General features: G+C 45.5%; 1 protein-coding gene and 1 long non-coding RNA gene across 2 annotated transcripts; both read left to right on the top strand.

The window, feature by feature from the left end:
- The first annotated feature begins 5338 nt into the window (after window positions 1-5338).
- On the top strand, window positions 5339-7016 carry LOC120379749. The gene is made up of 4 exons (XR_005587566.1): window positions 5339-5369; window positions 6067-6093; window positions 6419-6541; window positions 6957-7016. It is a non-coding gene; the product is annotated as an uncharacterized LOC120379749 (long non-coding RNA).
- Window positions 7017-18150: 11134 nt separating this feature from the next.
- On the top strand, window positions 18151-25625 carry LOC120380710 (maestro heat-like repeat-containing protein family member 2B). Its single transcript, XM_039498657.1, has 4 exons — window positions 18151-18191; window positions 23407-23544; window positions 23751-23862; window positions 25572-25625. Exons 1-4 carry the CDS (start codon window positions 18184-18186, stop codon window positions 25623-25625), a joined length of 312 nt encoding a protein of 103 aa, XP_039354591.1. The 5' UTR covers window positions 18151-18183.
- The last annotated feature ends 1022 nt before the right edge of the window (window positions 25626-26647 follow it).

Here is a 26647-nt window from a genome sequence, read left to right on the forward strand (position 1 = left end):
GTATCATTCCATTGACTTCAGTGAAGCTACACCGATTTACATCAAGTTAGGATCAAGTCCAGAATCTCTTATTATGCAGGAAAAGTTTGTATTCACATTAAACCCAGTCTTCTGATGTGCTGAACAGTTTTCTGAGATGCTAAGTACCCTCAGCTCCCATTAAAGTCAAAAGGAATTGGGAGTGCTCAGCATCTCACTCCTGGTGGGTTGACTGACCCTGAATAAAAATGCCAGCAGGGTACATAATATGATACTTTCTGTTGGTCCAACAAAGAAAGTTGGCATAGGTCCCATATAGCCTTGAAAGCCCACGTATGTTACAGCTTGGCAGAGCAGGGGTTTTCGAAGGACTGATTGCAAAGGAGATTCCTGGGACGACTCTTCTTGCTAACCTAGCTGACATTATTGTTTTGCCTCCTGCTTCATAGGAAACACAGAGAATTCCCTGGACCACGCGCGGTGGGAGCACATGCTGCTTCAGGTACAAGATGGTTTTCAGCTGTATTGTCACAGCCCTCCCTTCCCCCTCCAAATGTATCAGCTGGGGAAAATATTAATGATAAACTATTCATTATAAGCAGAGCTGGTCAAACCATTTCATTTTGTTCAGTGAAAACTGGCCTTTTTTATTTTCATGGGACATTTTCAATTTTTTTTTTCACAAAACAAAACAACCCAACTGGAAAATGTTCAGTTTTTTGTAACTGAAGATGGTTTTTTGGGGGGTTTTTTTCATTTACTTTCCTGTTTGTCTCCTTCCCTCTGCCTTCCCTCCCCCTCCTCCTCCGGCTTTTTCAGTCACAAAGTGGAAGAGAGGAGGAAAGGCCTGGGGACGAGGGATAAAGAGAAGGAAAGGGGGAAAACAAAGAATGAATAATGGTCATTTTTTATTTTGAAAAGCAAAATATTTTTGTTTCTTTCACTTTTCATGTGTGTTGAAAAATCAAGAAAACAAAAAAATCCCACTTATTTTGTGAAATGGACTTACCATTGTTCAACCAGCGCTAGTTATAAATAACTCTGCGTTACCACTGGGAACAACACACAACATAACCAGAAAACCAGCATGCTCATGGTGCTAATGCACCACTGGGGGACATCGAAAGGATTCTTTTTTCTCTTTGCCACTCAAAGGAAAATTTGCTGTGAGAAACCCCAAAAGGAAAAGAGACAAGACAGGGTTTGGTGACAGGCTTCTCCCTGAGATACATTCTGCTCAGAAAGGCTCTTTGCAGCCTCGTGTAAATCCAGACAAGGAACACTTTGATGGCGAGTGCTGAAAATGAAAGGAAGGGACCTAGTGACAAATACCCCGAGAAGGTTTGCAGTTCCATTTGGGGTTGGATTACACTCTAGAGTTCCCCATTGCAGATCCAGCCTCCTTTGAAATTCTGTGGGCTAAAAAATCAACTTAGATTAGGTTTTCTTGTGAGGTTTCTGAGATTTCCTGGCTGCTGTTCAAAATTCGGGCCTGAAACAGCAAAGTGCTGAGAGTTACTAACCTCTGGCTGACTTCAAGGGAGTTGAGGGTGTGACCCTGGGTCCTTTGGGTGCGCACTGACTTAGGCCACAGGATTGGGGAGGGATAGCTCAGTGGTTTGAGCACTGGCCTGCTAAACATAGGGTTGTGAGTTCAATCCTTGAGGGGGCCACTTAGGGGTCTGGGGCAAAAATTGGTCCTGCTAGTGAAGGCAGGGGGCTGGACTCAATGCCCTTTGGAGGTCCCTTCCAGTTCTAGGAGATTGGTGTATCTCCAATTATTACCTTTGATTCCCTGGATCTGATCTCTATATAATCAAAGGGTGTCATGTAAAGCCTTTACTGGATACCTGTGCCACACGGCTCATCATAATCATTGCACAGTGATTGGATGGATAATATATAAGGTGTTATGGTTCTATACTGAAATTGATGCTTTTAAGGTCTGTGAGTTGGGGCTGCTCACCAGAAAGTGATAAACAAGTTTCTTTCAGGCAGGAGACGCTTATCTGCCTGTGAGTAATTATTCACCGTGGATGCTAATCAACAGAGGAAAATTCTAATCAAGTGATTGTGAAGTCTCCAGAGGAGATTTGATACAAGAAAAACAAGCAAACAATAGGGGGTACCCTGTTTTCAAATAAAGACAATGGATGCATGGAACTATATCTGGAGGTCCAGAAGTATCCTTCATCTATTGGACGAACTGACAGCTCCTTGTCTTATGAATGGAGGATGATCTTTGGTCTGGGTGTTTCATGCTGGGAGAGAGATTTGGGGGAGCTATCCTTTGTGAGACAGGGGAATATTTGGTTATCTAAGTTCAAGCTCTAGAAGTGTGTTAGGATTTTATTTTTACGTAACCATTTGTTTACATTAATTTTACTTGCTGCTTCCCAACTCTCTGATCTTTGTCAATTGAACTCTGCTTGTTTTCACTATAAATGTATCTAAGTGTGTGAAATGGAGCGGTGATGCTGAGGTGAAACTGGTAAGGTGATGTGTAGCAAACCTATGAATTCTGTGAGTGTCCAGTGGAACAGGGGCTGGACGTTGTGGGGCTGCAGAGAGGGCTCGGCGGTTGGACTGTACCGATTGCTTATCTGTAGAAGGAGAATGGAGCCTGGATGGGGTGAGAAGGGCGTGCTTGTGTTTCCTGTGGCCGGCAGAGTCAGGAGCTGACACCTGGCAGGCACAGAGAAGGCTTTCTCATGCTAAGGGCAGGGGTAGTGAGGTACCTCACAACCCTGGAGACCCTCAGGAGGTGGCATAAAGGGTTCATAGCACTTCAGAGAAGGTGCCTGGTCCTTCGTAGTCCAGGGCCCTTTGCTCAAAGTTTACTAGACCCATCCTCCATCCACTATAAAATCACTCCTCAATGGTCAGATTTCTTGGCTCCATCTCATTCTCCAATTCACTGTCCATCTGGGTTTGGGGACTGAGAGGAATCATCACACAAAGGTTAAAAAACAACAGCAGAGGAAATCTGGGTTGTCGATGTTTATAGTTCTCAATAGGGAAATAACCTTCCCATGACACCTGAATATTGGAAAGTTTACAAGAGAGAACAAGGAAGAAAAAAAACCACCAAACAAATAAACAAACAACCCCCACAACAACCCCCAAATTCTTGCAATTAACCATCTGCTTTAACTCTCTTCTTTTACACTCAGTTCCTAAGAACATCTCTGGGGATGATAGATGACAGTGCCTGGAGCAGCCAGATAAGCCTTGAGTTGAACCAGCAGATGGCCAGCTATACCAGCCCCTCCCGTGAGAAGGTTTGTTCTCTGTTAAGGCTTAGTTTCTAGTTAATTTCCCTTGAAATTCTGATTGGGGGGCTGCATAAGGCTTCTCTCAAGGCTTCATTACTTTATATTTTATTCTGCATATAAAATTTGTTTTTACTTGTTCCCTGCTCTCTTGCCCCCCTGCCCTTCCAGTATTTGCTTGGACAGGCTGCTTGTCTGTGCTGCGTTGTTGGTTCTCTGGCTGGGCTAGATGATGGGATGTTTCTGCAGTATGGGTGCTTGGACTTGGCTATCTTGTTCTTTCCTGAGTGTTGCTGAGCTGAGTCTGTACTGACTGGCACGTTCTGTTACTGGTATCTCAGTGCCGGTCTCTTTCTTTCAGAGTTTCCTGTATAAGGCGCTAGGAACGTCCTTAGCAGTTTGTCAGGACATGGGCCACGTTAAATCCCAGCTTCATCAATTTTTGAAAGCAACAGATTATATGGAAGCCCCTGAGAGACAGGTGAGGACTCTGTCCTTCTCTCCACTTTACCAAGTAATCTCTGAATGCTCCCTGTGGGGCTCAGCTCTGAGCTGGCCTGGGACAGATGCCATTTCGCTTCATATCCTCTTCATTGCTGTTTCACTCAGCCCCCGCTGCCCATGGGTCTGACGCCTGACTGGCGCTTTACACCACTTCAGCTGAAAGGAAGGGACTCGTGGGTTAGATCCTAACCAGTATTTTTCTTGGGTGACAGGGAATCATTTCCATCCTTGCACTCTCTGCTGAGAGCCACTTGGACCTCACCCTCAACGCACTTCAGGAGTTTGGGGCTGCAATGAGCAAGGTTACGATTCCTGGGTTCATCAGCCGCCTGAAGGTAAAGGAGCCAGGGGCTTCTCTCCAACTTCCTCTCCCTCTAAAACAGGGGCAGCAGCCCTGGGGTAGTGTCTGCTCTGCTCAGCTCGCATTGTGCCCCCAGTGTGTGCGTCCTACGTGACGCCTGCAGTTAAGCAGAGAGGAGCACACTCTGGAGCTGGGGTTCTCTCAAATGATTTTTATCATCTGATGTCTCATGGCTTGAGCGCCCCTCCCATGCACAATGTGTGGGAACTACCTCAGTCGCTTGCATGGAAAAGCTTTAGGGATTTTTAGCATTTTTTTTAATCCCAGTTAGTGGCTGGAAATGAGGAGGTGTTGCAAGCAACATGTGGACAACCAACCTGCTTTAGGTAGACCACCAGTGGGCTACGGATGACAATTATGGAACCTGTGATTTAGAGCAGTGGTTCTCAACTTGTCCAGATTAGTGTACCCCTTTCAGGAGTCTGATTTGTCTTGTGTACCCCAAATTTCACCTCCCTTAAAAACTACTTGCTTACAAAATCAGGCATAAAATTATTAAAAAGTGTCATAGCACATTATTACTGAAAATTGCTTATTTTCTCATTTTTACCATATAATTATAAAATAAATTAACTGGAATATAAATATTATACTTGCATTCTTAGTAGTCTGCTGTAAAACTAGGCAAATAGCTAGATGAGTTGATAAACCCCCTGGAAGACCTCTGCAGACCCACAGGGGTACACAAGTAGCCCTGGTTGAAAACCACTGATCTAAAGGCTAGAGCAGGAGACTAGGCCTCTGGGCTTCCACTGCTGGCTCTGCCATTTACTCATTGTGCAGCCTTAGGCAAGACATTTAGCGCCTGATCTTGTACCCACCAGTGTCAATGACTAAGCTCCCGTGTACTTCACTGCTGTAGGTTCAGCGTTTTAGGCTCTGTGTGTCAGAGTTACCTAGTGGGAATGATGGAGATACTAATATCTCCACACCTCACCGTTATTATATTGCTTAAATACTTTTTGCAAGTGGTTTGAGATCTTTGGCTGAAAAGAGCTTTGCAAGTGTAAGCTGCTTTTGCTGCTGTGAGGAATTCCTCGGTCAACAGCAGATCAGAATTCCAAAGCAAAAGGCATCAGAAGAACTTTCTGATTGTCTAGGACCACCACCATGGGAGAAGAGGCAAGACTCGCAGCACCCTGATGCTGACCTACAGCAGCGTGGCTGTCCATGCTCCAAAAGAGCAGCTTCTCTCCCGAGTAGAGGCAGACATCACAGGGAACATCCTTCTCCATTACAGAGCCAGTTGTCAGGTAAGAGCTTTTGCGTGATAAGTGTCACATAACTCAAATTGAAACCTGTAATGGATGGAGCGTGAGCTGTCACATGTTGTATCATTTTTGTTGCTCTTCTTTGTATTTTCTCTAGTTTTTCTATATTCTTCTGATATTCTGTAGACCCCAGCTACACAGTAATTCAGATGCAGTGACACTCAGGCTATTCAGAATAACACTCTAACTCCCCTCATATGGATGTGTATCTAGCTCTATCTTTTGCTACCCAAGAGAGTCTAGTGCTAGCCTGTATTTAGTTGATTTGCTCACTACTTCCCTTACCTCTTATCTGTCATCTTGTTTGTCTGTGTGCTCCGTTATTTCTGTTCCCCAGGTGCCTGACTGCTGGTCCTGACTCTCATCTCAATGCAACCTCTCCACATCACTTTGCCATTCAGTTCTGCCTTGTCTAACTGAGACTCTCACTTAGGCATTGCCAAAAACAGTTGAACCAAACTGAGATCTTCCAGTAGTTCACAAATGCAAATACTACAGAGGATGGCCCCTGATAATGACCTCTGCAAAACACCCCCTCTGGATACCTTTCCTGCCTTTTGGAAGATTTAACAATAGTGATTTCTCTCTGCTCCATATTCACCAGCCAGGACATTTTGAGGATGTGTGTTATGTGGGACTATCAACATTGCTAATAGCTGTTTTGCATTTCGTTTTTCAGGTGCTGGGCATCACTGTTGCGAACAAGGTACATTCTAAATTATCTGCCCTCAGCTCTTGCATTTTCTGTACACAAGTTGCTTGTTTAAATTGCACAGAGTTTGGTTTCCTTGCTACATCAAGCAGGAGTCCTGGCTGCTCTGGTGTAAGTAGGCCTGGATTTATTTGATGAACCTGGGTTTTCTCTTCTTCTGAGGTGGGTGCAGAGCCAGGGTCCTCTACCTTCTGGGGTCTGGGGACACCTCTCTCCTCTCCCGAGGCTAGATTTAATTCCTGATCTTTATCTTCTGGACTCTGGTTCTTCTCTCAGTTTCTCATCCACATCCTCTTGTTTCTCCTTCTGGATTATGTAGGACATGAACCTAAAATTAACCCTCATCCAGAATGTCATGGAGATTAGCTGTGCCATCTTGGAGACCAGAGACTCCCAAGAGTTCGAATTCTCATACAAACTGGAGCTCCTTGGCTACATGTTGGTGAGTGATTAGGAGCTTTGAGGACTGAAGTACAAGAGAGTTTGTTATAATGTAATGAGACTGGTTTTCTGGGGAGATGATATTTTATCCATTGGCTGTGACTGTACTACTGCAGTCTCATGAGCTACCTGCATGGCACCCAGAATGCTGGGTCCACTCTGAGCTTGGCAGGGATGCTAAAATATATTGTGGGCTGTAACTGGAAGGAATGGCTTGTGTCTTGTGAGTTCTCTTTCTGTCCTCTGTATAGCCTGCAGATGGCCCTACAGCCCATTTCTGAGGCAGAGAGCCTGCTGGGCACGGTGTCTGTTTATTCCAGGTCTGGCATATAGCCCTGTTTCAGGGTGTGAGAGGAAGGCCTCTCTGCCTTTCAAATCCATTTCCCATTTTTGATGTCCCCATTCATGCATTTCAGGACTTCATTAAACAGGAACCACTGGATTCCCTGGCATCTCCAGTTCGCTACCAGGCAGTTCTTGCCATTGGACATCTGAGGTAGGCTATTTTCTGCCATATTTCCTGGCACTGTGATGCCTTCTTATTTGTTAATTCATGAAAGTCAGGTTGGGAGCAGTCTAATGCCTGCAGGGTTTGGCTCACCAGGGCCGCCCGGGGGGAGCAAATGGGGCAATTTTCAGGGCCCCTGGAGTGGGGTCCTTCACTCCGGGGGCCCTGGAAAACTCTCACGGGGGCCCAGGTCTTCAGCAGCAATTCGGCCGCGGGGGGAACTTCCGCCCCGGGACCCACCGCCAAAGTGCTGGGCCTTCGGCGGCAATTCCCCATCGCCAAAGACCCCAGACCCCCTGAATCCTCTGGGTGGCCCTGTGGCTCACATGCTGCTCACCAGCAGGACTTTAGTTCTTAAGGATTTGAATGTGTCCATTTGGGGGTTTGTGCTCGAAAGACACAAGATTGGAGGTTGTGGGGCATGCAGTACAATGGAGCAGAGTTCAGATGGGGAGGGAGGTGTCTGGCTAGCTGGCAGGGGGGAGGAAGCTTGTGGGTTTCTCTAAAAGGAGATTTGAAGTTTTAGCTTTACTTCTAGAGGAGCCAATACTTAAGAGAGGTGCAAAGTGAAGGGTTGTTTGCACTTGGGGTTCTAGATTGGGACAATCTCTAGTCATTGGACCCATTTCTTTTACTTGGAGGTGGTACTGAGTCTAATGCATGACTTTTCTCTCTATCTTTCTTCTGCCAGCAAGCTCAAACCATCTCTGACCCTGGAGGAAAACCGTGAGCTCCTTGGTCAGTGCTTCAAAAGTTTATTTCCCCTTCCTCCCTTGGAGAAGATGAAAGAGGAAGACGGGACAGCAAAGGATGCTCTGCATATACAAGTACGTGACAACAATTCTCCTCCGGCACCATCCACTGTATTTCTGCCCAGCAGGCACTGGGTGATGGCAGTCACACATGGCCCCCCTGCAAGGTTATAGTTAGCTTTCCCCAGCCCACACACACAAATGATCTGTGCTGAGCCTCACTCCTTCTTTTCTGGTTTCAGTCACTCTATGTGAGATCCTTGGAAGCCCTTGGCAAGCTAGTGGAGACTTTGCTGGAGGAAGAACCAACCGCAGACTGGTTCCAGGAAATGTTTGATGTGAGTAGTCCATTGAACCGTGGTGGAGATTGTTTCTTGTGTTACAGCAGGGAAGAGTCAGAGATTTAGGGGGTCAAGCTTCAGTTGTGGAGGAATTTTCCACAATGGAGTGAATTTTAGGGAGAAAGCACCCAATTCTTCCTGGGATAAGCGGGCATGTGCCCCACTGAAATCCACAGAAGCTATGCCATTTTATGCCAGGGCTGGATTGGGACCAAGTTCTTACAGTGTCATTGACACTACTTGGAGCGGCAAGAAAATCACCACTGCAGTAGCCAAATTCAAGAGAACCAGTTGAAACTGATCACTTCTTCTAAGAGGAATTCATGAATATTGAGTTAAGCCCTGTGTATGGAAACTCATTCAGAGGAAACTTCCTGTTCCTCAGACATGAACAGAATATTGTGAAGGGCTGAGGGTGGGGAGTTTGATGCACGTTCAGTAAAATAATTAATGTATAATAGGCGCTGGGCTGGGGGGACTTCTCTGCTCTTATTCAAATTAATAAAAAGAAATGCTTCTCTCTGTCATTTTGCCAATCAATGTGGGAGAAGTTGCCCAGGAAATAGAACACAGCAGCAGACATCAAACAGCATGCAATGTGCTAGACAGCTCCCATCAGACAGTCTACAGCAGACATCACATACACGGGCCCAGATTCATCTCTCATGTAACTCCTTTGGCTTCAATCACCAGAGGTGAATCTGGTCCCTGGGACTTGTATATCTAAGGGGCTCTTCCATTAGACATGTAATTCCTTTGCTACATGGAGGTCAGATGCTTTGGAGAGGGATTTTAGTGACAATTAAACCTGTTTAAGAGGAACTTTTGGGAGGGATTTTCTGGTACTAACTCTGTCCATTCCCCTGCTCAACCAACAGCTCCTAAGGACATGGTTCAGTTCAGGGAAGGAGTGGGAGAGAGAGAGGGCCTTGCAGGCCAGCACCCAGCTGCTGACTGCCTATCGAGAGACAGTTCATAGCACAGTGAGTATAGCCTTACTCTTCCTTGAGCTGACTTCCCTGCTTACATCAGATCTGACACTCAACGCAAATGCATGAAAAACTCTTCCAGGACAGCAGTTGGGATCTCAAGGTGACTAACATCCCTCTGCTTCCGTGAGAGAGAGGTTTACACAACAATGCAGTGACCACACTGCAGGCAGACTGCAAGAAGTAGAGGGAGACAACCGCCAAACTGATGGCTTATTCTATCATTAGATTCACCAAGTCAACAACAAAAGAGCTTCCACCCTAGTTAACAAGATGCCAAACGCGGTCCCCTTTTGGCATTCCAGACTTTGGCTCCCATCTAAACATCCCTGTCTTGGAAGAGAGGGGAGGGATAGCTCAGTGGTTTGAGCACTGGTCTGCTAAACCCCAGGTTGTGAGTTCAATACTTGAGGGTACCATTTAGGGAACTGGGGTAAAAATCTGTCTGGGGATTGGTCCTGCTTTGAGCCAGGGGTTGGACTAGATGACCTCCTGAGGTCCTTTCCAACCCTGATATTCTATGTCTAATATAGTGAGGGGTTACTGGAAACCTGATTCACCATATGTGGGGTTCACTGATCATAAAGTCCCAGATGCTTATCCCCAGGTCAATGTGAATCTCAGGGATTCCCCAAATATCACGCTGTCAGCCAATCCTTAACTAAATCTAAGATTTATTGTTAAAAGAAAGAAGAGTTACAAATGGTTAAAAGATCAATATCCAGACAAGTGACTTTCCATGTTCATAGTTCAGGATCACAACAGTGATGGAATAAACTGCTGGTTTGTAAAAGTCTCTCTGGAATCATCCCAACAGATCAGAATCCAAAGGCAGCTTAGATGTAATGTCTGTTAGTTTTTCCAGGCATTTTTCCAGGTTCTTCCAAATGATTATTTGGAAGATCTCTGTCCTATGGCTTACACTGTCCCTGTTCAACATTTAAACGGTCTAGAGATGATAGGATCAGGCCCAAGCCTTCTCTTTTATAGCTATTCTACCAGGCTGACAAGCCTACCTCACAGAAATTGTCACAGAAGGCCCTTCCCCCAATGCGGATGGCCTGTTGTACTTTGCTTTGAAGATAATCTTCTATTTCCTGTGCATACACAGTAAACTAGTTACATTCATTCACATAAGGTAATTAGCCGTTCTTCCATTATAACACAGATAGTTAAGCTGAAGATAATGTAGAAATGATTGGTTTCCTGAAGTGTCTTACATCTTTGATTTTAAGGCTAACTGAACACCTTGCACACATAATTAAGGCAATTAAGCCATGAAAGGGAATTAGCATCTACAAGCTAATTTATTTACATTGTGAAACTTCTAACCCGGTATAGATAACCACAGACAAATACACTTAGCATCTATTGTTCATTTTTGAATGAGTTGATTGCTAGTCTAATGCGTCTCTTTGAAATTCACATGCACGTGAACTGTCTTGATACAGTAGAAGTGTCTCTTGTTAAGTTATTATGGGTCATACACAGGTTGACTGGTCTGCCAGTGTCACAAATGCATTCTTGGTTCTTATGCTCCCAGGATGCTAAAGCTGAATTTCTATGTAATCCGCTAAGAACATAAAACATAAGAGTGGCTATCCTGGATCCCCCAGAAGAATGGTTCATCTACCCAGTATCCTGTCTTCTGACAGTGGTGGTTGCCAGATGCATCAGAGGGAATGAACAGAACAAGGCAATTGTCAAGTGAACCATCCCCTGTTGGACAGTCCCAGCCCCAGCGTCTGGCAGTCAGAGGTTTAGATACATCCAGATCATAGGGTTGCATCCCTGACCGTGTTAGCTAATAGCCAGAGATGGACCTATCCTCCATGAACTCATCTCATTCTTTTTTGAACCCAGTTATACTTTTGGCCTTCACAACATCTCCCTGGCGATGAGTTCCACAGGTTGACTGCATTGTGTGAAGAAATGCTTCCTTTTTTTGTTTTAAACCTGCTGCCTATTAATTTCATTGGGTGACCCCTTGTTCCTGTGATATGTGAAGGGCTAAATAACACTTCCTTATTGACTTTCTCTACACCAGTCATGAGTCTATAGATCTCTATCATAGTCCCTCTTAGTCGTCTCTTTTCCTAGCTGAAAAGTCCCTGTCTTTTTAATCTCTCCTTATATGAGAAGTTGTCCCATACGCCCAATAATTTTTGTTACTCTTCTCTGTATTTCTTCCAGTTCTAACATATCTTTTTTGAGGTGAGATGAGCAAAACTGCACGCAGTATTCAAGGTGTGGGGGTACTGTAGATTTCTATAGCGGCATAATGATATTTACTGCCTTATTATCGATCCGCTTCCTAATGGTTCCTAACATGTTGTTAGCGTTTTTGACTGCATGTGGAGCAGATGCTTTCAGAGAACTGTACACAATGACTCTGAGGTCTCTTCTTTGAGTGATAACAGCTAATTTAGACCCCATCCGTTTGTATGTACAATTGGGATTATATTTTCCAATGTGCGTTACCCAGTTCAGTACAGGAATCAGAGGCACAATGTTACCAGATGTGCCCGTTACTTTGGGGAGGCTCATTAATTAGGGTTACTCTTCTGTGGGGGAAGGGAGGGGTGGGGCGGTTCTGTAATTCTATTACTGTGTTGCTTATGTCACTTGTGTGTTCTACTCCTTCCTTCTACAAGTCCCCTCCCAATGGAGCTCTCCTGCAGGACTAGGTTCCCCAGGGCTAATAAGTAGAACTAGACGAACATGCGCACACACTAGCAGAGCAAGTCAATCAGCACTCCCCAGCTGATCCCCTCATATGTCCCTGCATTCAGTGGGCTGGGCTGAGCAGCACTTTCAAGCTGGTACCCTCATGTGTCCCTGGTCTCAACAGGCTGGGTTCAGCAGCACTTTCCACTGCTCCCCCCACCCACTTATGTGCCCCAAGTTTAACACATTCCTATCACACTTTCACATTACAATTGTACTGGTGGTAACCCACTTGATGAACAAACCCCACTGTATTTTGGGGCACTACAGGGATCTTTAGCTTAGGTACAAGAAGCGTCGCTGCAGAGTAAATGGGGGAAGCTAAAAACACAAAAGAGTAAAATTCAGAGAGAGAGAGAAGCAACCAGCTGACCCATAACAGTTATTGATTGAATCATAGTGATAACCACACCAGGAGGGCTAAACAAACATAACAGCTACATTTTAAAGGTTAATACCTGAGGTAGGAAAGAAAACAGAGAGAGAGAGATGGATCCCACCCACTCCATGAGGCTTGAACTGGTCGGGGTTCCCAGGTGATGGTGGTCGCTCAGGGTCCTGAGTGCTGGAGACAGGCAGAGCCCCCAGCACGATCAGTCAGGAGATGGAATCCCAGTGGAACTGATGCAGAGTTTGGGCCTATACATCAGAACCCTTACCTGGGCATAGGTAGGGGTTTTGTAGAGAAAATACAATGGTTCAAGGGAGAACACTAGATTTGTTTATGGGTAAACTGATGGCTCAAGGGTTTTCTTTAGGCTAGTCAATAGGAGCTGATCATTCTTGGCTATGGGTGTTGTTTTCTTCCGGGGAGCTCACAAGGCAACTAGGCTGCTTCAGTATTTTGGGATATGAGTCAAAGATTTATTACTAGAATTGGTCTGATAATTGCTGAGCTGAGTGTGTGCAGGCGTAGGTTCATTAGCATCTGGAGCAGGGATTCCCATGATTCAATGCGTCCCTGCTTTTCTGGTCCCAGAGTTCAGTGCGGTTCTCTGTTCTTCATTCTTTATGCTAATCCCTATTCCATCTTTCATGCAGTTGAGGCTAGAGAGTTGTCTCTGTTCTTCATTCTGTATGCAAATGGAGATGTCTTAATCTTGTCACCCTTGTCAGGAGGCATCTAGGTGTGTCTCCCCAAACCCTTCATTGTTCTCTGCAAGCCTTTTCTCTGATCGGTTTTGGTTCAAACAGAGATGGGAATTGGGGGTGTCCTTCAGGAGTCACACAAGCTAGATACTGTGCCCTGGTTCCCCAAAAACACAGAGCTGACTGGTATCAACAATAAAGATGGCAAGTGAAGTCTAGTACAGCTGGAGAACGTTCATTCTTCATTCTTTTTTAATTAGACTCAGGAAACTTTTCATCAGTTTGGATCTCTGATTGGAGCAATAGCACCATACAGCTGTGATTCACTGGCCACATCTCGTCAGTGGGTGGTTGACTGTATCAGCTGCCTTCTCTGTATACAAGGTGAGGAGACCATTAGCAGGTATAAGTAATTCTTCAGCTTCTTTCACTGTTGTAATGTCCATTTTTCTGCCTGTCTAGTTCTTTCTGTCCTGTCTGTTGGCACTTAGATAACAGAGTGGTGGGCATCTTGTAAATAGCTCATTAGAAGAGACGATTATGACATGTAAAGAGTGTGGCACACTTCTGGGAACTGTACAAATAATAAATGGTCTGCACCAGGTAGATAACTGCTCAGTTCCTTAGGGCTTCTCTACACAGGGACACTAAGGAGAGTTAATCCAAATGAACTAAAGGTGTAAATTTTAAAGTGTCATTAAACACGTGTGGATGCTCTGATTCTGAATGAAAATGGCCCTTCTTAATTTAAGTGAATTACATGAATTAAACTAACCTGAAAAAAGGCCCCTTTAATTCTAAATAAGTGTGTCCCCAGAGGTGTTTAATGAAGTTTAACTAATGCAGTTTGAAAATGAATTTGATTAGCTTTCTTGACTTCTCCATGTAAACAAGCCCTTGGTACTAAACATTTTCATTCTCTTTACCCTGCCACTGGCTGTATTGGAGGGGTTTCCTGGAATAATTCTTTAAACAAAAAGTTCTTGCAGCAGCCCTCTGTCATGAGCATTCAAAGCTATTGGAGTAAGTGTAGGCCATTTTCCCCTTTGTGAAAGAGTGGGACAGGGGTAGGCAATCTATGGCACGGGTGCCGAAGGCGGCACTCAAGCTGATTTTCAGTGGCACTCACACTGCCCAGGTTCTGGCCACCAGTCCGGGGGGCTCCGCATTTTAATTTAATTTTAAATGAAGCTTCTGAAACATTTTAAAAGCCTTATTTACTTTACATACAACCACAATTTAGTTATATATTATAGACTTATAGAAAGAGACCTTCTCAAAACGTTAAAATGTCTTACTGGCACGCGAAACCTTAAATTTGAGTGAATAAATGAAGACTCGGCACAGCACTTCTGAAAGGTTGCCGACCCCTGGAGTAGGATGTTCTTTTCACCTAATGGGATAGATCTTGGTTATTATTTAAGGCCATTTCCAATTAGGGTGACCAGACAGCAAATGTGAAACTCATGCAGGACGGGGGTGGGGGATAATATGAGTCTATATAAGAAAAAGACCCCAAAATTGGGACTGTCCCTATAAAATTGGGACATCTGGTGACCCTATTTCTAATTATTATTAATCAGTCCTAAAAACAGTGTTGGTGATTCACAAACAGAATAAGGGACTCCAGTCTTTGAGTGTACAACATAGAAATCCCAGCATTGTTTAGAAGTGACGGATGAGCATGGGTTTCCTGCCGAAGGTTTTGTCCAGCCCCATCTTGAGAGTTTGGTGGAGGGATTCACCTCTACATTGGAACCTCACATCTACCTGCATGAGTTGTACTTGAATGTGAGATTAGATGTAAATAGTGAGAGCAGAGACACTACTGAAACCAGACACCCCCAGAAAGCTGCTCCAAGCTGAATACGATGCTTGTTCAATCCTGTATCAGTCACAATAACATACCACTACTGTTAACTTTCAGACATTTAGGGTGTAATCCCGACTCCATTATAGTCAACAGGAGTTTTGCCATTGACTTTGATGGGGCCAAGATTTTACACTATGCTGATAACAGCCTAGCACATGGATCCTCCTGTATGAATATCCATGCAGTAGAGGTTCAGTTTCATTAGTCGTTACAGTACTTTTTTTCCTTTTCTCCACTCCAGGCCAGCCCATGAACCTGGGGTCAGCGGAGGAGGAGCTGAGATGTCTCCGTGACGAACTAACAGCAGCTCCGGACCCCGAGGCTCTGTTTCAGGCATCTTCCAAAATGGCCAGGGTAACTGACTCAAAAAACTTGTGTGGATGTTCTAGTGACCAGGCACCCTTCATTTTACATTTACACTTTCATGATGCCTTTCTGTACTTGGAGCAAGCTGTGGGTGTGGGGCATTCGTTGCTAGTAACCAGCAAGATGCTTTTCATAGATGTGTGCCATGAATGCCATGTAAAATCCAGATTCCACAGAATGTTGCAAGCCCATGAAAATGCACACGCAGATGCACACACATGTACCTATCCAGCTATCCATGAGAAAAAACTGTATTAGTGGAACATCAAGCTGAGAACCCATCCAGTCTTCATTCTGTCACCTTGTGGGTTTGCCTATATTTGTGAGCATGCCTCTCTTGACTTCATTGTATATGTTGTAAAAAGATGCAGTGTATCTAAGAGAATACAAACTGGAAACTTACCTCCTGCATATCCGGTACAATGTTGTGCTAACTGTGCAACAGAAGCTTTGCCTCGAACCTGATCTCATTAGTGTAGAATACAAAAATGTAGTATATAGACTATGGAGAGAATTTTAATCCCAAATGGCTAGCTGGACATGAGGCTAATTAACAAATTGTTAATTAATCAGAGGGGTAGCTGTTTTAGTCTGGATCTGTAAAAGCAGCAAAGAGTCCTATGGCACCTTATAGACTAACAGACGTATTGGAGCATGAGCTGTGGGTGAATACCCACTTCGTCAGATGCAATTTGCTGATGCATAGATCTTTTTCCATAGAGAAATTAGGCCTCCATTTTTACAAGTGCTGGAGCCAAACATCATTGCAGTCTCTCCTGTTTTTGATTTATTCCCAGGTTGTTAGTGAGTACTTTCCCCCAGAACAGGCCACAGCCTTTATTGAGGCCACAGTGGAAAGTATGCTGTCTGCCAGCCCCACCTGTGCCACGGCAGCTGGACTGTGGATGAAGGTTATACTGAAGGAGTGTGGAGATGCCATGCTCAATAAGGTAAAACGGGAAACTGGAGAGGTTTTCTGCCTAAACTCGAGGCTTTTAGATCTTTGCCCTCATGTGTAATGAACAAAAATCTTGCTGTTTCTCCCCCTCGGACGTAGAGTCGATTCCATCTCTGTTCTCACCCTAAACTAGGCAACGGCAGAATCAATAGCAATAGACAGAGAGAATCCAAGGGAAAAGGAAGATGGTTGGTTATTTATTTGTCTGGCTTGTTGCCACAGTATTCAGCCAAGAAAGGCTTGAAGAAACAGACTCTGGGAAAAGACAAGAAGACAGAATGACTGGCACTTGGAGGCATCCAGTTCTTAGGAGGCCTATGGCTAAGGGCTACCTGGATAAAAATAGTCCTGTAGTCATTCCCAGTGAGTCTGGAGCCTGAGCTCTTGCCAGGTTTCAGAGCCTGGGCTGCAGCCCGAGCAGGAACAGCTACACTTTTAGCCACATAGTGCAAGCCCCTCAGGCCCAGGTTGACCTGAGCTCTGAAACTCACTGCTGTGGGATTTTTTTAGTGTGTAGACGTACCCTTTAAGAATAGAAGGAGGGAGGGAGAAAACTATAGTGTCTTTGGGATCCACTATTTATATGCCTTATTCTGGAGCCCAGTGCGTTAGGGCTAGATGAAAGGAGCACTCCACAAATCTTCTATCAAGGCTGGTGAAAGGCCTCAGGACAGGGAACCCTCGCAGCAGAACTGCCACGTTTGCACAGTGTTTTGAAGATGTGAAGGGCTAGGAATGAATGAGAGGTCGTCACCTGTTCATAGTCCCAGGCATTTGCACACTTTGTTTAAAGCACTTGCATATTTTGTGCTTGTGGTTGTTTATGAACTGTGCATCCTTCGAGGCAAATGGTTGCATTTGGCTGCTTAAATCACACCTGCAAAATCTGGGCAAGCAAAGCCTTCTTTTGTGCATGCCAGCTGGTTTATTTAATGCATAGCTGGGCACCACCACATTAAATTACCTGGTATGTACAGGGAAACCCCGCTCAGGGGCGGCTCCAGGCCCCAGCACGCAAAGCGCGTGCTTGGGGCGGCACGCCGCGGGGGTGCTCTGCCGGTCGCCTGCGGGAGGTCCACCGGAGCCACGGGTGCCACCGTGCTTGGGATGGCGAAATGGCTAGAGCCGCCCCTGACCCTGCTATAATGCGCCCCGTAATAATGCGAATTCGGCTATAACACGATTGTAAAGTGGCTCCGGCCGCCCCAGGCCAAAAAAAAAAAAGCAGCTGGAGCGCTGCGGAAGCGCAAAAGAGAGAGAGAAAAAAGAGAGAGAGAGAGAAGCTTTGTGAAGGGAGAGGGGCTGGAGTGCCCCCAAAGGGGAAAAAAAAGCAAAAAATGGAATGTGCCTTCCCCACTGCCTCTTCCCACCTGCCCCCGCTTACCCTTTTGGTGAGAAGAGCCACTCTCTCCCCAGCTGCTCCTCTCTCTTCCTCTGCCCGTTGCACATCTCCCCTGCTCTCCCCAAGTGTTTCCCTCTCTCACCGCATGGCTGAGAGCTCCCGCTGCTGGAGCTCCACCCTTTCAGTTACTGCGGTGGGCAGTTCGCAAATGCAAGTAGTTTTCTGCCCAAGAGAAATCGACCGGCTTGAAACTGACCAGCTTGAAATGGTAAACCTGCTATACCGCGACCCCACATTTAGCGCGATCCAATTTTTTGGACCCTGATCATCGTGTTATAGCGGGGTTTCGCTGTATGTGTGTGTGTCAGTGTTAATTTTTACAGCCAAGTGTGGGCAATTGTTGTGGGTTAAAGTTACACAGACATATTTGAACGTTTGTTTCTTGAGGAATTTCTAAAAAATCAGCAAATGTGTAAATAAAGGTTTTGATTCTGTAGAATGAATGGAGAGAAAGAAAAAGGGACATTTCTTTCTGGTTTTGTTCCTTCCAGGTGCCAGCTATTGTGGATATAATATATAGCCACATGGCTACTATCCAGGAGGGCAGCTTGAGGCAATTCCTGCTGGAGGCAGTGTCTATTTTAGCTCACCATCACCTAGAGGCAGTGATCTCCAGCCTACTCAGCAACCATCTGCCAATGGACAGGTATATACCGCTACCTATTGCATTCATCTTGGTAAAACATGGATCCCACAGCTTTGCTGGGAGATGTAGGGCTTTATTTAAGCAGCAGACATTTTGGGATAATTCCTGATGGTTAATAGCCTGGGTCTTTCTCCAGGAAGGTCCAAGAGCATGGTAAGGTGGGGTGTGGAGAGAAATTAAGTGTCATTCTGTTTCCATTAATTCATAACTGCTTTGACATCCTAAAGACCTAACTTTACTGGTATAACTGGAGTGTATTGTTAGAAACATCTACTTCTCTAGCAGGGCTGGCTCCAGGGCTTTTGCTGCCCCAAGCAGCAAAAAAAGGGCGGGGAATAAAAAAACCCTGCGATCGCGATGTGCAGCTCTACTCCTTTGCTCTGAGAAGGAGTGAGGGACCAGCCGCCGATTGCCACCGAAGACCCAGATGTGCTGCCCTCACCATTGCCTGCCCCAAGCAGCTGCTTGCTGGGCTGGTGCCTGGAACCGGCCTGGCTCTCTAGACACCTGAATTGACCTCACTTTGGAAATTAGCAATTGCTGTTGATTTCCTGGTAGCATGACAGCTTCAAGTCCAATCCCTGGCTGATGATAAAGAATAGGCCAATATTGTCATCAGACCGCCGCTTGGTATCGGTCAGGGTGTGGCTGCTAGAATAGAGTTGCTGTCCTTGGGATTTAAAACTGGACTGGAAGCAGATCCATCATTTCATTTAAAGGTCCCCAACTGGGTTATCAGTTATCAGTGCTGGAATCTAAGACCATAAGAACGGCCATACTGGGTCAGACCAAAGGTCCATCTAGCCCAGTGTCCTGTCTTCCGACAGTGGCCAGTGCCACATGTCCTAGAGGGAATGAACAGAACAGGTAACTGTCAAATGATCCATCCCCTGTTGCCCAGTCCCAGCTTCTGGCAAACAGAGGGTAGGGACACCCTTTGTGAAGGGGAACTAGGATGGCCATGAATATTCGTTCTCATAATTGTATGTCCAGTTAGTAGAAATGTGGCTTTTCTTTCATCCACTTGCCTTCCAAACCCTGGATCTTTGGGAGCCACATGCTTAGGATTCCATATTTACTGGGAAGTGGTAAAACAGGAACTGAGATTGGCGCTCTGTGTCCTGTCCTTCGGAAGTCTAGTATTAATGGTTAGGCTGCAGTAAGACTAGGTCACTTAACCTAGTTCTGTAACTGGAAACTCAATATTTAAACAGGAGGAGCGTTAAAGGAGGACAGTGCTCCTAACTTTCTCCTCATAGGCAAGGAGAAAAGTTGGTCTTTACTTAAATAGGACACATTCAGTCTGAGCCACAAAAGTGTCCAGGGGTCACATGTAACTTCTGTTAAATTGCAGTTACACCAGTGAGCTGTGGAGATCTCTGGGGAGACCCTTGCTTGCCACTCAGGTCCTACAGGTCCTAATAGAAAAATAAAGACGTCAACAAGCCAAGAAGAAAGCATCACCTCAGAGACTGAAACTGACAGGCATTTGGCAGCTGCTGAACCTCTCTCAGTAAGTTAGATGACAGACACGCCTTTCAGGCTTTCCTCTGCCCTGTGACAATCCTGCTGCTGGAAAGCTAGAAGTGTGGTAGAATATTGCTGTGTGGGCACTTCTCCTCTGATGTACTGTTTCCTGAGTCCAGCTCTGCTGTCTGTGGAACAAATACGCAGTTTTAGAGTATGTGGCTGATTTACTTAATAACATCTGGCAATTAGAGAGTCTTTGAACCAGGTTGCTCACAGTGCTTTGCAAATATTCCTTAGGACTCACAACATGCCTTGGTAGGTCATACACATTTTTACAGATGTGGGAAACTGAGCCACGAGTTAAGGGAGTTGCTTGCAGTCATTCAAGTTACCGGCAGAAGTGAAAATTCAGTACAGCTGATATCAGAAGGGGAGAAGAGGATGTGATGGTGTTGGGAGGAGATCTCATTTTTTACCATGCTCTCCTTTCAGGCAACATGTGCCATCTTTGAGGTGGTGTCAGCACAGCAGTCGAGCAAAGCTGTGCAGGAGCTGCTCCCAGAGTTGTTTCCTGTTCTCCTGCAGCAGGTCAGCCGAACCTCAGGACAAAAGATGCCTTTGCCAAGGATAAGCAGCTGGAGCCTATTCCAAAAGACCAACAACATACTGAGGGCAACCCTTGCCGGTAATTAGAAGGAAGGGAGAGAAACAAAGAATTCCAATAGAGTTGTGTGACACTCCCCAGGAATTTCCAGGGTTATGAGGCACCTTACCATTGCCTGCCCTTAGAGTGAGGAAGTCTTGTCTGTGTCTGCTGTGGGTCAGTTCCCTAAAATGACCAGGCTCTGGCAAAACAAGCACTGCCATCCAGGCCTCCTCAGACCCCAGTCTCTTTGTACAGGTTAGTGATAGGCACACACCAACCCCCGAGTCTTCTGACCGTTCCGTATAGTGTCCAGACCTTTATCCACTGAACACCCACAGAATTACCGGGCCTGCTGTTCCCTATGGAACAGTACACACCAGTTTACTTCTTATACTTTAGACTCTATACTTTATACTTTATTACTTATACTCTATAGTGCAAAACACACAGCACTTAGATATATTTATAGGGCAAACAAGAACAGAGATGGTCAAAGAACAGAATTTCCAGTGACAGTGAGAAAGAATGCAAGCAAAAAATGGTTACATGTCAAATGAAATCATAACATGGTCCTAGAGACTAAACTTACCCAACAGGTTAACCTCCTGTCTAAAGATGTTTCTCGCCCAACGTTCTCAACCAAGCCTGATAGTGACCCCGCTGTCCGTCTCGCTGTCCATCTACTTCCTAAGTGAAAGATGCCAGGGTGTCTTCTTTGTCCCCCAAATATACTAGAGCAAACCTTTGAGGTGTACCCCAAAATTGGGTCCCCACCCCTGTCTCCTTCCTGTTACTTTTCTTTCTTTGAAGTTCTCACAGTCCTGAACTGAATGTGAACCCTACATGCTTAATTTACATGTAAACAAACAGATGGAGAAACATTTCTTGCCTTAAAGAAAACCATTTTTTCACCTTTCCTGGTGACTAGTCCCTAGACACAGATCATAAGAATGTAATTTTCAATGCATAGACATGGCTCTTTACACAGCATCTGTAGATGTGTTTCACAATGATATTGGTGACATGAGCTTTTATTTGAGACTCATATGGCAATCTTTTAGTGATCTTTTAGCCCCTTAAACCACTGACTCACTCTGGGAATGTCCGCCTGCAAATTCCTCTGTAATTTTAACTGCGGGTCCAGATTAACTGGCTGGTGCCACGTAACCTATACTCAGATATGCTCAGGGTGACTCTGAAGAAACTTCCAGAATCATGCAGTCCATGATCTCCCCACAGTTTGAGTATGTGGCCTTACCAGTGAGTCGACCAATCTATCAATTTCTATGCAAATGCACAGAGGCCTAATCCTCAATCCATCTTTCAACTCTCCATTTCTGGCAGTACTTTTCTGTGGACAGGCCCCACCTCGTCCAGCATGGCTGCCTTAATCACGCCCCTAATCTCTTGCCCGCTAATCACTAAGAGCCATATATGTGCTTCCCCGGTTAAATGGGGTGTCAGTCGAAAGGCCCACATTGTTCTGTCCTTGTGAGGTCTCACCGCTGCTCCTTTAAGAGTAACCAAAACCAGATCAGGGTTGTTCGCAGGTCCCATTTTACAGAGTCTGATCTCCTGTGCCTGGTTTCCATTTCCTGTCACGGGACTTGCCAGACTTTGGAGGAGTTGTTGCCAGACCTGGGCTTGTTCCTGTATAAATTCCTGAAGGCTCTTTTGCTGTTAAACCTACCAGGCAAGCAAAGGCTGTTTTTCTGCCTGGTGGGATTGTTAGAAGGTCTGTGGGGTCTTCTACACCAGCAGTTCTCAACTGGGCTGGTTTTAGGGGGTCCGCCAAGCAGGGCTGGCAGTAGACTAGCTGGGGCTTAGGGCAGAAAGCTGAATCTCTGAGCCCAGCCAGGCTGGAGCCCTGAGGCCCAGCACCTGCACTAAAGCCCCAGCCCCTGCACCCTGTGGAGTTAAAATCTAGAGCCAGGAGCCCCAAACTCTGATGCCTGGCAGGGCAGAGGCCTGGGAGTGGGCCATGGAGTATTTATAGCTTGTTGAGGTGAGAGGAGGCTCAGAAACAGAAAGGTTGAGAACCCCTGTTCTAGACTTCTCCTTGATGCTTCACCACCCATTTCAGTGTGTTCCCTCCATCACCCGGACTGCCAGACCTCTACCCCGGCTTCTCCAGCAGGCTCTCCATTTGTATAGATAACAGGGAAATCCCTGATGAGCCCCCAGCTGTGACAGAGAGGGGTGTTGCACCCCCACATCTTCTACAAACACAGACCACGTTGAGACTTTCTTGCTTGTAAACACCAACGTGAAGTCTATTTAATCCCCCTACCAATACATAGCACCTTTATCTTGTATCTCAACTTTCTAAACTCTTCTCCAAAATGGGGGGAAGGTGTTTCCACTCAGAGAGCTCACTTTGTCAGGCTCTCCCAGCTTTTTGTCTTTCTGTTTCTCTTTGGGTGACCAGACAGCAAGTGTGAAAATCAGGACAGGGGGTGGGTGGTAATAGGCACCTGTATAAGAAAAAGCCCCAAATATCGGGATATCTGGTCACCCAAGTTTCTTTCTCTGTCTGTTCCCTCAAAGGGCTCCTGCCCATGTCCTTTTATACAGTTTCCCTGTTAATGGAATGATTGGTTCCATGACTCACTAGCCCCAATCTGACCTCGTAATCAGCTACACCTCTGTCCAATCAGGCTTTCTGTAAGGAACTGAATTAGTACTAATAGTGACCAGAGTGCTGACTCAAGTGCATACCCTCAGCACTCTGTCACATCATATCTGGAGATACAACCCCAAAATATCCACTAGTGATCACCACATTCTATGCCCCCCAGTTTTTGGGTCCTGATCGTGTATCTTTTTTATATCCTTGTACTCTGCTAGTATCCATACTCCTTGCAGAAAGTGAAAAATGACTGCAAAATTTTGTCCCTAGCAAAACTAGTTATATGAGATGTATGAGACAGAAACATACCTCCTGGCATCAAGTCCTTCCAGGGACACTGGTGTCCAGGATATTGCCAGTGGATGAACTGTCGATGAACAGCAGACCTGACAAGTAACCTGGGCTTCCTGACTCTGTTCAGGCTGCACCTTCCTACTGATTGCTGCAGTTCTGTGCCTCTCTTTCCCCAGGTTTTCTGTCCAAGCGTTAGAATCTGTGCTTTCTAAAGCTGGGAATGAGAGACTGGTGAGAGTGCTCAGGACGCAGAAAACATGGATTCTGCTTGAAAACCCCCAGACTCACCATGAGGGAGTGTGTCTGCTGGTGAGGTAAGAGATCTAAGAGGCATGATTTTATCCTTGGGAATCAGTAGCAAATAGAGTGGCTGAGAGGGAACCTCCAGTTTATAGCTTTGTGGGGGGTGCCCTGGGTGGAAACACACAGCTCCCACCCATAGATATCAGAGCTGTCTGCTCAGAGCAGCTGAGTTTTTGAAGTGTGCAATCGACCCCATAAGCGGTTTTTTGCCTTCCAGTGGTCTGCTAAGATTTGGACTAATAACACTTGAGATCATCCAGAGCCTCCTCCCCTGGGTGAATTCCCCAATGGAAAACTTCCGAGTCACCGGCACAGCTTTCCTTGCCCAGGTAAGACACAGGGCTCCAAGAGCAGTTTCACCATTAGACCATTGTCTGTTTGCCTTTCTTTAAGGAGTTGTACAGTTCAGTTCATAGGAGTAACTGTCATTTTAGATAGTAGACTGGTTCCCCCTTTATATGGAAACCTGACAAGGAACTTCATTCTACCTTTCGGAGTCATTCTCTCGCTGATATTTGTATTGCTGTCATTGCCTATACTAGCTACACAACCACAGGTGCTGGCTGAGAGAGATACAGACAGAGTTTGAAGTACTGGACCTCTTCTGCCAAGTCCCAGTGCTGATACTAACCAACAGCTCCTGGTTTTGGTTTCACTCAGCAGATCTTCGGAATGAACCTAGTGTCCTAATACTATAAAACAAGCAACATACAAATACATTCACATCTGTCTTAGGTTCTCATGACGATTGTATCTGAGTACCTCAAAACTCTGTAATGTATGTATGTATCCCCACAACACTCCTGGGAGGTAGGGAAGCACTATTATTCCTATTTTACAGGCAGGAGCTGATGCACAGAAGGGCTAAGTGATTTGCCAAGGTCACCCAGGAAGTCTTTGAGGGAGCAGGAATTTGAACCTGGGTCTCCTAAGTCCTAGACAAGTGTGTTAACTGCTGACCATCCTCCCTTTCTACAGCCCTCCTCTAACATCTGCATCATATTTCCACTTATGCTAAGTAACTATCTTAGGGGCTCATCTGGTTCTAAGGAAAACAATCGATCTGTGCCTGGGATGGGCTGTTCCTGGGCTTTGAGGCTCCTTACAAGAGGCCCCATGGTCCTACTGCACCCTGCCCCAGGAAAAGAGCCACAAATCTGGGTCTGTCTAGAGAGGCCTCATGAGAGCAGCCAATCGGAGCCCATCAGGCTCAGCTAAAAGGAGCTGCAGGGCCTTAGCAGGTCAGTTCCTGCCAGGAACTGGAGGGGCAAGAAACGATGCTGCTCTCTGGCCACAGAAATTCCAGGGATTGCCAGAGTTTGATTCTGGCAGCATTTGCTTAAGTTGGGTTTGCAGGAAGAGAGTCCTTAAGAACTTGAACCTTGAGGTGAGGGTGAAGCTAAAAGTGGCTGGTAGGAAAAAGCAACAATGAACTGAAATCAAGCGGTGCCTAACTACTGTTTACAGGGTCCATGGTTTGGAACCCAGAGTTTTGGGCAGGCCTTGGATCCCCTACCACTTACAGTGGCATAAGCCCCAGGAAGGGGACAATGCTTACGGAGAGCTTGAACAAAGGGCAGAATTTCAAGGACCCAGAGTTGGGGCTGGAGACCCTAGTGAGGGCAATGGGACTGTTCTTGACTAGCCCAGAAGGGGTTCATTTGGACTTTGGGACTTAGCCAGAGGCCTGAGCCACAGAAGACTCACTGAGGTCAGCTGGCAGGGTGCACCAGGGGTGAGAAAAGGACTGTGGTACCAGACCTGGCCACTAAGGGGCTCTCAAGAGGTGAGTGGATCCCTATTATAGTGCCCAAAAGGAAAGCTGCATGTTTTTAAGACATTTCTCATTTGTGTGGAATGATAAAGTTAGTGTGTTATGTGCCACGTATCAGAGGGGTAGCCATATTAGTCTGTATCCACAAGACTGTGGCTATAGGAGGACTCCTTGTTGTTTTTAGTGTATTCTATGCCGGCTCAAATTCTATTCCCAATCTTAAGGATCATATTGGTGCTAATGGACATGTTGATTTTATTTCAGCTAATGACTGATCCCACGCTCAGGGAGAAGAAGTTGCTTAAGAGTGTCTTATGATCTTGGAAGAAAGGTCACAGGATAGGAACAGCATTGTCCGTCAGATGGCTGTAAGAGGCCTGGGAAATATAGTCAATGGGGCGCCTGTGAAGGTATGAGAGAATACTGAATAGGATGCAACATAAGTAGAGAATCCAAGGGAAATAATTGCTCAGAGTTTACAGAGGCTGCACACAATGCACTAGGCCAAATTCTGCTCTCTCCCATACCCTAGTCACCTTTTGCAGTCAATACAGAGCAAGCTGGATCCTTTGGTAAACTGGGCATAAGCAAACAATGTGCACTTTAATGTAACTATATGTAAATGTATACATCTAGGAACAAAAAATGCAGGCCATACTTACAGGACGGGAGACTCTATCCCAGGGAACAATGATGCTGAGAAAAAACTTGAGCCATGGCAGATAATCAGTTGAACATAAGCTCCCAATGCGAAGTTGTGGCCAAAAGGATTGAAATGATCCTTGGAGGCATAAATAGAGGAATCTTGAAGAAGAGTAAAGAAGTTATTTTCCTCTGAATATGGCACTCATGTGAGTGCTGCTGGAATGCTGTGTCCAGATCAGATGTCCACAATTCAAGAAGGATGCTGATAAATTAGAGGGGATTCAGAGAAGAGTCACAAGAACTATCAAAGGATTGGAAAATATACCTTTAGTGATAGACTCAAGGAGCTCAATCTATTTAGCTTTACAAAGAGAAGGTTAAGGAGTGACTTGAGGACAGTCTATAACTACTCACATGGGGAACAAATTTTGATAATGGGTTCTTCACATTAGCAAACAATGGTATAACAAGATTCAATGGAGAAAAAGGAAGCTAGATTAATTCAGACTGGTAATAAGGCGTACATTTTTAATAGTAATTTTAATTAATCATTGGAACAATTTACCAAAAGTTGTTGTGGTGGATTTTCGGTCACTAGCAATTTTAAAATCAAGATTGGATGTTTTTCTAAAAGATGTACTCTAGTTCAGAGACTATTTCAGAGAAGTTCTATGTTATGCAGGAGGTCAGACCGG

This window comes from Mauremys reevesii, linkage group 13, assembly GCF_016161935.1.
Source record: "Mauremys reevesii isolate NIE-2019 linkage group 13, ASM1616193v1, whole genome shotgun sequence".
Taxonomy (NCBI): domain Eukaryota; kingdom Metazoa; phylum Chordata; order Testudines; family Geoemydidae; genus Mauremys; species Mauremys reevesii.

What these genes read in the sequence shown, in the direction of transcription:
- LOC120380710 (XM_039498657.1), top strand. An exon ending in GGAGTGTGTCTGCTGGTGAG is followed by an intron (nt 23,545 to 23,750) that starts GTAAGAGATCTA and finishes TTTGCCTTCCAG; the next exon opens with TGGTCTGCTAAGATTTGGAC. An exon ending in GCACAGCTTTCCTTGCCCAG is followed by an intron (nt 23,863 to 25,571) that starts GTAAGACACAGG and finishes ATTTTATTTCAG; the next exon opens with CTAATGACTGATCCCACGCT.